At 56.5% G+C, this 13,077-nt stretch overlaps 2 protein-coding genes across 5 annotated transcripts; one reads left to right on the top strand and one right to left on the bottom strand.

The window, feature by feature from the left end:
* Positions 1 to 58: 58 nt before the first annotated feature.
* On the top strand, positions 59 to 8,491 carry CATSPER1 (cation channel sperm associated 1). Of its 4 annotated transcripts, XM_061407015.1 has the most exons (13): positions 61 to 315; positions 792 to 1,194; positions 2,072 to 2,284; positions 3,037 to 3,150; positions 3,321 to 3,477; positions 3,728 to 3,819; positions 3,962 to 4,105; positions 4,275 to 4,338; positions 4,492 to 4,564; positions 4,700 to 4,760; positions 6,361 to 6,436; positions 8,052 to 8,166; positions 8,325 to 8,491. In XM_061407015.1, exons 1-13 carry the CDS (start codon positions 199 to 201, stop codon positions 8,349 to 8,351), a joined length of 1,656 nt encoding a protein of 551 aa, XP_061262999.1. In that variant the 5' UTR covers positions 61 to 198; the 3' UTR covers positions 8,352 to 8,491. The 4 variants fall into 4 exon arrangements, 3 of the variants coding, with proteins under 3 accessions (XP_061262999.1, XP_061262998.1, XP_061262997.1); XM_061407013.1 differs by having other exon boundaries at positions 65 to 1,194; XM_061407014.1 differs by lacking the exon at positions 3,037 to 3,150 and having other exon boundaries at positions 64 to 1,194.
* A 2,327-nt stretch (positions 8,492 to 10,818) lies between these two features.
* CST6 (cystatin E/M) lies at positions 10,819 to 12,351 on the bottom strand. Its single transcript, XM_061407023.1, has 3 exons — positions 12,032 to 12,351; positions 11,361 to 11,486; positions 10,819 to 11,029 (listed from the first exon to the last, which is right to left on the bottom strand). The coding sequence occupies exons 1-3, from the start codon at positions 12,269 to 12,271 to the stop codon at positions 10,946 to 10,948; spliced, it is 450 nt and encodes a 149-aa protein (XP_061263007.1). The 5' UTR covers positions 12,272 to 12,351; the 3' UTR covers positions 10,819 to 10,945.
* Positions 12,352 to 13,077: the final 726 nt, after the last annotated feature.

The following is a 13,077-nucleotide window of genomic DNA, read 5'->3' as shown; positions in this document are numbered from 1 at the left end:
GAGGTCTGCCTGTGACATCATAGAGGGGAGAATTCCATAAGAAGTCAGGCTTTCCTAGAAGCCCCGTCTGATGGTTAGGTGATTAGGCGAGACAGGTTATCCAGGAAGGGCTCTTTTGGGCCCACGTGTTAAGCTTTCCTCATTCCAGGGTTCCCAGCATAGTCTCAGATCAATCTTCCATGTCTGCAAAGGCTCAAAATGAAGCAGACGCTGACAACTCAGATGTGTTGTCTCACCCTAGCTCATCAACCCCATACCATAGGCCGGGCCACGGTGGAGTTCACCACCATCACCAAGGTGCATCCCGTCACCATGGTGAGTCCCACCATCATGGCTTATCCCATCATCGTGGTGGACCTCACCACCCTGATGAATTCCAAGACTTCCATGGCAATGTCTTCTCCCACCATGCCCACCGCTCCTATCACTCCCCCAATCATGGTGAGTCCCACCATCATGGTGTAGACCATGGCTCCACATCCCTTTCCCAGGATCCTTCCCGGGACACTCTCATCTCCCACCAATCCTATGGTGAGGACCACTTTGACAATGAGCATCACCATGGTAGCAGGAGACACCATGGGAGGTCCCGCCAACACAGGGAGCCCAACCACCATGGTGGGTTTCATCACCACGCTGAGGTTCCTGACTATAGTGGGCTCCATCGCCAAAGTGAGGCTTACCACCATAAGGACTCCACGCAATCTAGTAGCCGCTCCCACCTCAGTGAGGCCTATCATCATGGTGGGCACCACCACAGAAGGCCTACCTCCATGATGTCCTACCACCAGGGCCCACCTCACCACGGCGAACACCACCACAGAGAGCACCAGCACAGGGAGCACCAGCACAGGGAGCACCAGCACAGGGAGCACCAGCACGGCACACATCCTCATGATTACCCCCACCGAGATCAGCACCATGGGGAGTACCGTCATGGAAGCTCCCAAGTCTTTGGCTCATACACGCCCCACACCGTGACCTTAGGCTCCCTCAGCTCTGCCTATTCTCGTCCAGCGGTCTTCCAGCCCAGCAAGCCAGACCGAAAGAGCTCAGCCTTCAGCTTGGCTCGTTCTCTTAGTACAGTGAACTCACACCCCTCCGAGACCTCCAACAAAGTCTATCCTCAGGACTCCTCCTCCAAAACCTCGGAAAGCTGCCCTGAAGAAGACGAGCACGTTCAGAAGCGCAAAGGTGCGTCTTGAGTTCACCCCTCACCCCCAACTCCAGCTGCCTGGCCCAGGTTCCAGACCTGAGTCAGGCCTGGCGTGTCCTTCACAAGGCTCGCTCTCCCCTGCTGGTGTAGTCCACTGGCTCTTCACGCGCCTGACCGTTCATCCTCCAATTTTTTATTCCTGGAATTAGGCACCTCTTCAGGCATCAGTTGTTGGTTCATTCAGTCACTGTCTTCTTCATTCTCGTGTTCACTTCTCGAATGTCTCCTATTATTGAATGTGAAAGCTGGTGTAGGTCACTTATACAACCAAACCCAGACTGCCCAGTGAAGGGGTCCATCATCTGTATCAGAACAGCATTCTGGATGCTGTTTGTCCATTTTCCCCACTAAACTGTGACCTTCTTGAGGACAGAGGGAAGAACCAGTGCCTGAACGAGGGCCTGGTTGGAGGGCAGGGAGAACCTTGCCTGTTAATATATAATCCTCCCCAAATTGTTCCCTAGTAGACATGGCATTAGCTTCTTGAACAAGAAGCAAGGGATTTGTGTCTGTTTGTGGAAGAGAAGGCAGTTAAGAGGGGGAAGATATGTCAGAAGCATCTTATGAGGAGAGGCCGAGGTTACCAAGAGGATGGGGTGGTGAGGAAGACTGGGTCTTCCATGTGTAAGCTGCCATGTGAGTAAAAAGCATGGAGTGTAAGAGCCTGAGCCCCTGAAATATGCTCAAATCCCAAGCAGACTGGCACCTGCAAGGCAGGGTCAAGCCTTGGCTTCTATACCAGTGCAGGACAAGCATGCCTGCCCCTGAGTGAGCTGACAGCAGGCAGGCCTGGGAGGGTGCCCAGAACCCTGGGTCCCTTGCCCCCAAGAACTTGCCTTTCTGGCCCCCTTACAGTTGGCCGAGCCCCACGGACCCACAAGAAGGTGCACTCTTCGGACTTCTTGTATTGGTTGTGGGAAAAATTAAGCCAGCTCATTTGGGGTCTTCGGAGAATGCTCAGGAAACTGGTTGATTCCCTGGCCTTTGAAACCTTCATCATCTTCATCGTCTGCCTCAACACCATCATGCTTGTGGCTCAGACCTTCGCCGAAGTCGAGGTCCGGGGTGGTAAGAGCCAGGGAGCCCTGTTCACGTAGAGAAGGCCGTTGATGTTGGTCTGGGCCTCCTGTGAGCCTGACCAAGTTCCGGGTGATTTAAACAACTTAGCCCATTTGATCCTCACCCTGGGAGATGGGCGACATCGCGCAGCAGTTAGAGTGAGGCTCAGAGAGTTTTGCTGAAGTCAACCAGACCACCAGAGACAGGAGGGTCTTCTAAGCTTGAGTGTGTGCTGTTTGCGACTACAGCCACCAGGTGGCGCATCAGCTCTAAGTACGTTGATTTTTGCGCAGGAAGGATGCCCAGAACCCATGTCCGCTGGACGGGTCAGGAGGCCCTGGAGGCCAGGAGACCCTGGAGGGAGGAGGCTGGGAAAGCTGGGAAGAGCGTCCTTAAAACTCCAGGGAGCAGAGTGAAGGAGAGGACCTGCCACAGGACCCATAAACTAAGGAGAGAAGAGTGGGCTGATGTTTCTTGCAAGCAGTTTAAGGCTCCCTTGGAAGCCCTTTACTATGTGAAGTGCATTTAATTCTCATGAAAATTCTATCAGGCAGACTGTTATTATCACCATTTCATAGATGAGGAAAGTGAGGCACAGAGCAGTTGAGACATACAGCCATTGGACAGAGCCAGCTTCTCCCTAAATGGCTGCTTGCAAGTGAGGTTCCAGCGAGGAGGAGGAGGCAAGGGCTGGGCTGCTGGGGGCAGGGGTGGGCCTAAGCGAGGGCTCCCTCCTTCCTCCCCACCCCGTGTCCTCACAGAGTGGTACTTCACGGCCTTGGACTACATCTTCCTCTCCATCTACATGGTGGAAGCTGTGCTCAAAATCATTGCTCTGGGCCTCGCGTATTTTTTGGACCCCTGGAACAACCTGGGTGGGTAGAGATGGGGCCTGGATGTGTGTGTGTAGCGGGAGCCCCTGAACTGCCCAGAGGTGACAAAAGCAGAGGGTGTTGGTGCTGGAAGGGCTGTGGGCCTGGGCACGGGGCCTGGGCACGGGGCCTGGGCAGCAGTCTGTGACACCCAGGCACCCCTGTGTCTGCAGATTTCTTCATCATGGTCGTGGGTACGCTGGACTTCGTGCTCATTCAGGTCAACTCGTCCTCCACACGTGCAATCCACAACCAAAGCGTCTTCCGCATCTTCAGGGTCTTTAAGACCCTGCGAGCCTTGCGGGCGATCCGAGTCCTTCGGAGGCTCAGGTTAGCAGGACCACAGCTGCCCATGACAAGGCTGTAGATTCCCAGAATGCTTTTCTGACGAGTCTCCTGCCTTTCACTAGGCTCAGTCTCTTATTTTCCAGAGAGGGGCTGGGACCCTCTGCAAAGTAACTAGCAAACCAGGGACCTACCGCCTCAGTCATCAGCAGTCTGAAATCTGTCATCACCATCGGTTTCTGGGCACAGACTCCCACCCCACTGACACAGCCTCTGTCTCGAACTCTGCCCACAGATTCCTGACCAACCTCCAGGAAGTGACTGGGACCCTGGCCCGGTCCTTGCCATCCATCACCGCCATCCTCATCCTCATGTTTACCTGCCTCTGTATCCATGTCGTGGGGCTGGGTGGGAGCATGAGGTGCTGTCATGGACAGAGTGGTGAGGCGGAATCAGAAGTTGGGGGTGGTGAGGGGAGAGGAAGAGGGGGGAGAGGACCCCGTGAGCCGGTTTGGTCCTCAACAGCCAGTCCTGTTCTCTGTGGTACTCCGGGCACTGTTCCGCTACTCTGACCCCAAACGCTTCCAGAACATCTTCACCACCATCTTCACGCTCTTCACCATGCTCACCCTGGACGACTGGTCCCTCATCTACCTGGACAGCCGGGCCCAGGGTAGGGCAGGCCTCAGGCTGGGTGGAGGGCAGGGACTGTCTGGGTAGGCAGACCTTGAGGGCTCAGTTATCCCATCTGCCAAATGGGGCTTCTGAGCTGTGCTGACCGGGGTGTGGTGAGGATCGGCAAGGGACTCAAAGCTCAAAGGAGCCCACCCCGTCTCTTCCAGGCGCCTGGTACATCATCCCCATTCTCATGATCTATATCATCATCCAGTACTTCATCTTCCTCAAGTGAGGACCCGCCCCCCTGCATGCCCCAGCTTTACACCCCCCAACCTCACCCCAGGGGCACCCCCTCTGCGCTCCTTTCACTATGGTTTTGCCACCACGAACCCAGAGGAGGGTGCAGTCTCCCCTCCAGCCCCCTCCTGTCTCTTGCCCCAGCCTGGTGATTGCTGTCCTGGTGGATAACTTCCAGATGGCACTGCTCAAAGGCCTGGAGAAAGAGAAGCAGGAGGTAGTGAGGGGATGGAGCGGGTGGACCCATTGGGAAGACATGGGGAGGGGGCACAGAAGCCGCAGGGAAGGGTGGAGAGTGCTCTGGGACAGGCAGACATGGGGCTCTGGCAGAATGGAAGCCTCTTCTTTGCAGAAGGCGGCTGAGCTCCATGAAAAGCTGCTGGATGACTCAGTGACGAAGCTCATGGAAGCAGGTACCAGCACCCCACTTCTTCCCTGACAGACAGAGAGTGCCAGGACCAACTTTACTTATTTATTTATTTTTGGCCACACTGGGTGGTTTGCAAGATCTCAGTTTCCTGACCAGGTATCAAACCCAGGTCCCAGGAGTGAAAGCACCAAGTCCTGTCCAATCAGGAGAATTTTCAGAGCTTAGAACTTTGGTCCAAAGAACTCCATGACTGTCCGCCACACTGATAGTCAATTCTTGAAAGACCCATTTGCAAAACAACTAACTAGCCACATTCAGTTCAGTTCAGTTGCTTAGTCATGTTCAACTCCTTGCAGCCCCACGGACTGCAGAACGCCAGGCCTCCCTGTCCATCACCAACTCCCAAAGTTTACTCAAACTCATGTCCATCGAGTCAGTGATGCCATCAGACCATCTCATCCATCCTCTGTCATCCCCTTCTCCTCCTGCCCTCAATCTTCCCCAGCATCAGGGTCTTTTCCAAAGAGTCAGTTTTTCACATCAGGTGGCCAAAGTATTGGAGTTTCAGCTTCAGCATCAGTCCTTCCAGTGAATATTCAGGACTGATTTCCTTTAGGATGGACTGGTTGGATCTCCTTGCAGTTCAAGGGACTCTCCAGAGTCTTCTCCAACACCACAGTTCAAAAGCATCAATTCTTCAGCGCTCAGCTTTCTTTATAGTCCAGCTCTTACATCCATACATGATTACTGGAAAAACCGTTGCTTTGACTAGACGGACTTTTGTTGGCAAAGTAATGTCTCTGCTTTTTAATATGCTGTCTAGGTTGGTCATAACTTTTCTTACAAGGAGTAAGCGTCTTTTAATTTCATGGCTGCAGTCACCACCTGCAGTGATTTTGGAGCCCCCCCCAAATAATGACTGTCACTGCTTCCATTGTTTCCCCATCTATTTGCCATGAGGTGATAGGTCCAGATGCCATGACCTTGGTTTTTTGAATGTTGAGTTTTAAGGCAACTTTTTCACTCTCCTCTTTCACTTTCATCCAAAGGCTCTTTAGTTCTTTGCTTTCTGCCATAAGGGTGGTGTTATCTGCATATCTGAGGTTATTGATATTTCTCCCAGAAATCTCTGAGATCTAGCCACATTACAATTCACCGAACATTCATTTCTGTTAATAATGTACAAAGTTTATAGCAGTTGGTCTTATATGAGATGATTTCAACTGTCCTTGAGGCTTTTGTCCAGGTATTATACATGCTTGTCCAGAGTCACTCAAAGTGGATTGAGAGTCTATAAAAATGAAGTTTCCTGTACATGTTTATTTTTACACATCTGACTTTCTGGGTGAACAGATTTTGAGCCAATGGCTTTGCCTCCTGCTGAAAAATGTTCAGAACTTTAGAATCTGAACTCCGGAATCCCACTCTTAGTATCATCAACACCAAAGGATTAAAGGCCCTCAAGTGTCACCTGGCCCCTCACCTGTCCTCTCCATCTTGGGCACTCAATGCAAAAAAAGCTTAAAACAAAAAGAGGAATTAATTGTCTCAGATTACTTAGCAACTTGTCTTCAGCTGAAGGCAGGAGGAGAAGGGGACAAGGGGACAAGGGCTTGATGTTCCCCTTCTTTCTCTACATCCAGAGCCTAAAGAGGTGCTAAGTGAACACACTATACAGAAGCAGCTCATTGAGAAAAAGTTTGGAGCCATGACTGAGAAGTAAGGAGATGCAAAGGGAGGGCAGGTGTCGGGTCTGAGGGGAGAGGCCTGGGGGCCGACTGGGCCCGGACAGCTGCGGGCTCATGGCTGTGCTCATGGCGGGGATCCTTGGCACAGACTCCTGGCTCTCAGGCCTGGCTCTCAGGAGAGCCTTCTCCCGGAAAGCCAGGCCTGCCCCACCTCATCTAGACTGGCTCTGAACCAGCCTTCCAGGCTCTTCTCTGCTGTCAGCAGAGCTTGAGCCCCAAGCTCTCTGTGATCAAGGCACCCCCTCATCGCCCTGGCCCATCCTGGCTTTATGCACAGCACAGCACATACGTGTCCACCTTCAGGCCTTTGCCCGCCCTGTTCTCTCTGCTGGATGTTCTCTGGCTGCCGACAGCAGGCATGGGTGATCAAGAGCTGGAAGAACTGAGATCCAGTCCTGCTCATTTCACCTCCTGGCTGCTCTCCCAGCTGCCCTCCGCCCTCCACATCCCAGCTCCTCAGCCCCTAGTGGGGGCTGGGACTTGACTCCTCTGTGATACTTTCTTTGGGGGTTTCTCAGCCTCCAAACTCTTCCCCATTGGCACACCTTCGCCTCCACTGAGAGTGGTCTTTGTTTTTGTTGCTGTTTTGCCTGTTGGTTTTAATCTTTCTTCCTTCTACTTTTTATTTACTTAGCGATCTTTGTTTAAAAAAAAAAAAGTTTTGGCTTTTCCTGCCTTCTCTGAGTTTGCAGCCTTATAAGGGCTCCTGCCTCCCTTTGCTTAAGGTCGGGGCACCTCACTTTGACCTTCCCTGAGTGTCTTCATCTTGAATTCATCCATTCTCTAAAAACTTCTTCCTTGAAGCCCGCCTGGTCCTCAGGACACTCCCCACTGTTCACAGATCTGGGCGCGCTGGGAACCCTGTCTATGCTTAGCAAACCCTCAAAGTCTTTCAAGCTCAGCCCAGTGATGCTTCCTCCAGAAACCTTTCCTGATACCCTGGTACCGGGTCAGGTTTTCCTCCTCTGGGTCCCTCAGTGCCCTGTGTTTACACTTGTCACCGGTGTAAACACCCTGGGTTTGCCTTCTTGGCTCTGTCACAGACTGAGCTGCTTGTGGCAGGAGCTGTCTCTTTTTTGTTTGTGTCCTCCAAGCACCACACGATGTTCAGCGATTTCAGTGTTGTTTGATGGCTGGGTTGATAAGGCACGCTGGCAGTGAAGGAGTTAATGAATGGGTAGTGGGTGGGGGTGGGGGTGGGGCCAGGGAAGAGCAGGTGGATGGAGAGATAGGTGAGAGAGGGAAAGGGTGGGATGGTCCCATGGGTGAGTCAGTGGATAGATAGCCCGGCGAGTGTACCAGTAGGTGGCTGAGTGGGTGCATGAGTCAGGGTGGGGTAGGTTGGACGGATGCAGGGGCAGGTGGTTGGGAGGTAAACAATCCTCAGAACTCTCCATGGCCCAGGCAGATGGTGGGGCTGCAGGGTATATGTGGAAAATGAGATACACCATGGAGGGCCCACACAGAAAAGGGCTGGCTGTGGCTGAAAATGGAGGCATAGGGTGCTGTGAGTCGGGGGTTGAGGGGTGCGGAGGCGCTCTGGGGGCTGAGATGGCCCAGCTTTGCCCCCTCTCCACCGCCCTCAGGCAGCTGGAGACCCTGTTCCACTTCCTGCAGCTGGTGGCTGGCGTGGAGCATTACCAGCTGAAGTTCCGCTCCCAGGCCGCTGTCATCGATGAGATTGTGGACACCACATTTGAGGTGAACCAGGCAGGACCTGGGAGGAGCCAGGTGGAGAGGGCGGGGCACTGGAAGGCAAGGCTTCGGGTGCTTGTGCCTGGAAGTGGCCCGAGTGAGAGCAGTGTGGGCCTCCCGGAAGCAGAGGCCGGCGCCATCACTTCCCCCCTCCTCCCCCGCAGGCTGGAGAAGAGGACTTCAGGAAGTGACCCCCAGAGAGGCAGCCTGGGTCCAGACTTCAGCCTCTGGCTGGCTGTCCACCAACTCCGGCCAAGTCCCCGTATCCTCTGGAAAGATCACTGGGCCTGCGGGGGTGGGGGGAGGTGGCCAACAGAGTTTTAAAACCCCAGGTGGCTCTGTGTCCTCACTGGCCCGACCAAAGCACAAGGGAACCTGTGTGCACGCACACACGTGCAGCCTGGAGCATGTCTACACGGGAGTGTTCTGGGTGACAGGCTTGTCCTTGGATCCCTTCCTGCCCCACTGGGGCCTGGCATCCTGGCTGGGCCTGGCAGGGCCTTAACAGCAGCCGGGGGTGGGTCGGGGGGGGTCATGTGAAAAGTGGACCAGGCTCAGTGATGGACGGAGAGTGGGCAGTCACCCTGCTTCGGGGAGAGAGGTTGGTCTGGCCCAGGAGACGGGAGAACAGGTTAAAACAGCGCCCAAGGGATCAGGATGCTCTGGGAATGAGGGCTCAGAGCCTAGGAACTCGGGCCTACCAGCACCCTCAGCATCCAGTATCGGGGTGCCAACTCGCTGGGGACAGCCTGAGCCCAGAAGGCAGAGGTCATCACCATAACCTGCCCTGCCTGCGGTGAGGCTAAAGAGCCTTGGGAAGGGGAGAGGAGGGAGGTTGTTCAAGTCCTCCTGGCCCTGGGTTGGGGATGGGGAGGGGTGTGTGTGGCGGGGACAAGCCTCTGGTAGAGGAAAGCGAGGGATGAGCGCCCCTGTAGGATGCCCAGGATGGCAGTGGGCACCGAGAGCTAAGTCCGCTCACATCCAGCCAGAGGGAGGTCTCCCACCACCCACAGCACCGACCTTACCTCTAGCAGAGTGAAGCTGGAGGGAATCGGGGATAGAAGCCCAGAGCAGGGGCTGAGGGGTGGCCATTTCGCTTGCTACCCCGTCTACATCCAGTCTGGACCAGACAGTGGCTACATCTCCAGGCCCCAGAGAGAAGCAGCGCGTCTCGTCCCGGGTCCAGGCCCAGCCGAGAGAACGGACAGACTGCGGAGGAAATGCCCACCGGGGACTTGGGCACATTTCCACGGGCGCAGAGACCACTGGCCTCACCTCACCGCACGACCTCACACATTCATGCACCATTTCCTGCCCCTGAGCCCATGCCAGCCACGCAGGAGGCTCCTGCTTGCTGGCACCTGGGAGCCAGCCAGCAGCAGACTGACCGCATCTGCCGTATCTGACAGGCTGGAGTTTCCCCTACAACCCTCGGTCCTCAGACCCAGCTCCTCAGGCCCACCGCCACCCCATACGGCCTCCGAGGGCTCTAGAGGAGCAGGACCCAGGAGCTGGGGCTGTTCCGTGTTAAGTCCCAGCATCGGGCAGGAAGCCGGCTGGGCAGGAGCGGGCGTGAGGCCTGGCCTGGCCGGGCCGTGGGCAGGGGCCGCCAGGTGCTCCCCACACCCACCCTGGCTGCCCGCCTGGGGCCTGGTGGGGCCCACCCTCTGAGCTCCCGCAGGATCCGGTTCCCACCCATCCTGTCCCAGACACGCACGGGTGTGCCTCGGGCATCTGAGAGACAGCTCCAGCCGGGGCCTGTGGGTCTGTGTTTGGGGGGCTGTGTATACGTCTCCAGGATGTCCTCAGTGTGGGGCTGTTGTTCCCGTGTGTTTGTGTCTGTGCTTCTGGGTTGCTAGGTCTTATGCGTGTGTGTGTGTGTCTGGATGTGTGTGTGGTGCCTGGGAGCAATCTGAGGCTTCATGGTGGGTGTGTGTGTCCCTGTGTCTGGAGTCTTGAGAAGTTCTGGATGCGTGTGTGCATCTTGTGTAGTGAGTGTTAATTCCAGCCACAGATTCAGGTGTGCAAAACCTGTTCCAACTCTATTTCTTTAAAGGACATTAAACTGCATCTGTCTCCTCACCCCTTCTATGGACAGCGGATTTGACCTCGCTCCCCTGGGCGCTCCCTGCCAGCCCCTTCCAGGGGTCTTGCTCAGGACAGAGGGTGGGGGAGTCCTCCTGGCATGGGGCCCACAGTGTGTGTGTCTTGGCCGGCAGGGGCTCTGCCATCTCTGGGCCACATGCTGGTCTAAGAATCTCACGGGATGAGAGCTCAGTGGGCGGGGCAGGGCGGGGCGGGCTAAACCCCCCACGTGCCACTCTGAGCCGTCCTGGCAGCTGAGAGGGAACAGGGCTCAGGCGCCCCTCAGTCTCCCCTGGCTGCTGTGTCCTTCTAGTCCTGGGGCATCATCTCTCTCCTGTGACTTTGTTTCCCCACCCATAACTTGGCAAACTCTGGGAGTCTCTGCAGGATCATTCCTCTATGGTGCTGGGATATTTGGGGGACTCCAAATTTGGGAGCTGAACTTTGCACCCTTAGCATCTTCTGGGCTGAGATGGCAGAGGCCAAGCATGGGGTGGCGTGGGCACCCTGTTGGCTGGAGCGGGGTTGCTGGGAGTGGGAGTGAGGATAAGACAGGGACTCAGAAGAGACCAATGCCACAAGCAGTGCTAGCGATTTATTGCCGTAGATACGGTCCAAGGAACTGACATCCCCTCCACCCATGCGCCCAGTCCTGCCCAGCCTCATTGGCCCCCTCTCTCCCCCAAGCCCACAGGGGTCTCTACAGGGACACACAGTCGTGCTTTAGAAGCTGGGAGGAGTTCTTCCAGGGAACCACAAGGATCTCAAAGTCACAGCGCAGCTTCTGCAGAGAGAAAGATGAAAAAGATGGGGTGAGCCCAGGCCCCACCCAGGCCACCGCCTCCCAACAGCCCTGTGCCTGTGACACTCTGGGATGCAAGAAGGAACAGCGAATTAGATGGTCAGGACCACCAGACCCCAGATCTTTCCAGGCAACCCCGCCCTCCCACCCTGCCAAGTCCAGGGGAAGCCCCAGTCTGCTCCTCTCTGCACCCTCACCCTAGCCTCAGGGCTGAGTCAGCCACACATCAGCCCGGCCAGCCAGACCAGTCCAGGCTGGGCAACCTAAGGGCCCGGCTGCTGGGCTGATGCCTAACTGGGGACACAGCTGTTACCTCCTGCTGTGCTTCTGCGGCCAGGGGGCAGGTGGTGAGGTCTACGTGGTCTCCAGCCACAGCACTCTTCCGGCAGGCCGTGCTCCCCATGTCCACGGTCAGGTAGTACTTGATGCCCGCCACCAGCTGGGGCAGAGGTGGGCACAGGTCAGGGGTGCCTGGAGACAACCCTTGACCTGGACCTCTCACCTCCCTCCATGTCCCCCCATCACCCATCACCTTCCCCTGGGCATAGCCAGCACACCGCCTTTGGATTCAAACCTGAGATGGGGGGACTGGAAAGGCGGGGAGAGGGCAGCAGGGAGTTCTGGTGGGGGTCCTGTGGTGAGGCGGGCAGAGCCTGGGCCAGGCAGGAGCCTGAGACTCAAGTCCACACCGCTGCCCCTTCTCCCTCACCCCATCGCACCCCAATCCGCCTTTCAGGACCAGGCCGATTCAGGGTTGAACCTTATTCGAAATTCTGAGATTCTGCTCCGCATGGACTTTTGACATTAATTGGATTTTGAAAACTGTTGTATTAAGATGCCGCCCTGATTACTCTTAGTCGCCCCCTCCATCTGGGGCCCGGCTGGGGCCGCGCTCGCCTCCCCGCCCCCTCTCCCCCGTCGGCTCCGTACCCCCTCCCCGCGTCGGCGCCGCCCCTTCCCCGGCCCGGCCCGCCCGCCCCGCACCTGGCTGTGCGCCCGGAGGATGGTGATGTCGCGGTAGTAGTAGTCGCTGTTGCTGCCCATGTTGTAGTTGGCCACGGCCACCTGCGCCGCCTTCTGCACCTGCGGGTCGTTGGGCGACAGTTCCTGCAGTTCTCCGACCTTGCGGTCCCCCGGCCGGGCCCGGGCGTCGCGGGGCAGCGCCAGGAGGCAGAGTGCGAGCAAGGCCAGGGCCATCGGCAGCAGGAGGCTCGGACGCGCCATGGTCGTCGGTGTCGGTGTCCGACCGCGGCCGGCGCCGCTTTTATGGGCTCCGAGGCCCCGCCTGGCCCCGCCCGCCGCTCGCCGCGCGCCCCCGCAGGCGGGGAGGGATCCACCCAGCCTGGGCGGTCCACCCGCGAGGCCGCCTTCGGGGTGCGGAGGAGGACAGCGGACAGGCCCCAGCACACCTGGGCATCACCACGACGCTGCTTGCCCTCCAGGCACACCTGGTTGGGGAGGGCAAGGACTGCGACAGCTCCCAGCCGCAAGTGCCACCACAGGGACAGCTCACGGAGACCCATCCCATATGAGAAACCCACAACAGCTACCAGCAAGCTCTTAACTATCTCCAATGCGTAGTCTTGGAGAAGTTACTTAACCCTCACTGCCTCAGTTTCCTCCTCTGTGAAATGGGTTGCTTTGAGGCTTCAATAAGTGCTTAGGGGAGGCCAGGTGCTATATAAACAGCAGGTAAGCAGGAGTCCCTACGGCACTGAGCCGGGCACTGTTTAACCCTCGTGACCAGCATGATGTAGGGATCAGTGAGCAAGGGTTCCATTTTACAGAGGAGTAAACAGGACATAGAGTAAACAATTGATTTTGCCCAAGAACACAGGCTGGTAAATAGTAAATGGTGACACTGGCTTTTAAGCCCAGGCAGGAGCTAGTGGTATAGGATCCGCCTGCCAATGCAGGAGACGTAAGAGATGAAAGTTCGATCCCTGGGTCGGGAAGATCCCCTGGAATATGAAATGGCAACCCACTCCAGTGTTCTTGCCAGGAAAATCCCATGGACAGAGGAGGCTAGC

This window comes from Bos javanicus, chromosome 29, assembly GCF_032452875.1.
Source record: "Bos javanicus breed banteng chromosome 29, ARS-OSU_banteng_1.0, whole genome shotgun sequence".
NCBI classification, from domain to species: Eukaryota; Metazoa; Chordata; class Mammalia; order Artiodactyla; family Bovidae; genus Bos; species Bos javanicus.
The sequence above is the reverse complement of the archived record's forward strand: the minus strand, read 5'-3'. Positions and strand labels throughout refer to the sequence as shown.

Coding starts and splice junctions, on each gene's coding strand:
- CST6 (XM_061407023.1), bottom strand. CDS start 12,271: ATGGCGCGTCCGAGCCTCCTGCTGCCGATGGCCCTGGCCTTGCTCGCA. Junction 11,487..12,031: donor TCCTCCGGGCGCACAGCCAG/GTGCGGGGCGGG, acceptor CCTCTGCCCCAG/CTGGTGGCGGGCATCAAGTA. Junction 11,030..11,360: donor CCGCAGAAGCACAGCAGGAG/GTAACAGCTGTG, acceptor TTCTCTCTGCAG/AAGCTGCGCTGTGACTTTGA.
- CATSPER1 (XM_061407013.1), top strand. CDS start 180: ATGTCTGCAAAGGCTCAAAATGAAGCAGACGCTGACAACTCAGATGTG. Junction 3,478..3,727: donor CGAGTCCTTCGGAGGCTCAG/GTTAGCAGGACC, acceptor CTCTGCCCACAG/ATTCCTGACCAACCTCCAGG. Junction 4,761..6,360: donor GACGAAGCTCATGGAAGCAG/GTACCAGCACCC, acceptor CTCTACATCCAG/AGCCTAAAGAGGTGCTAAGT.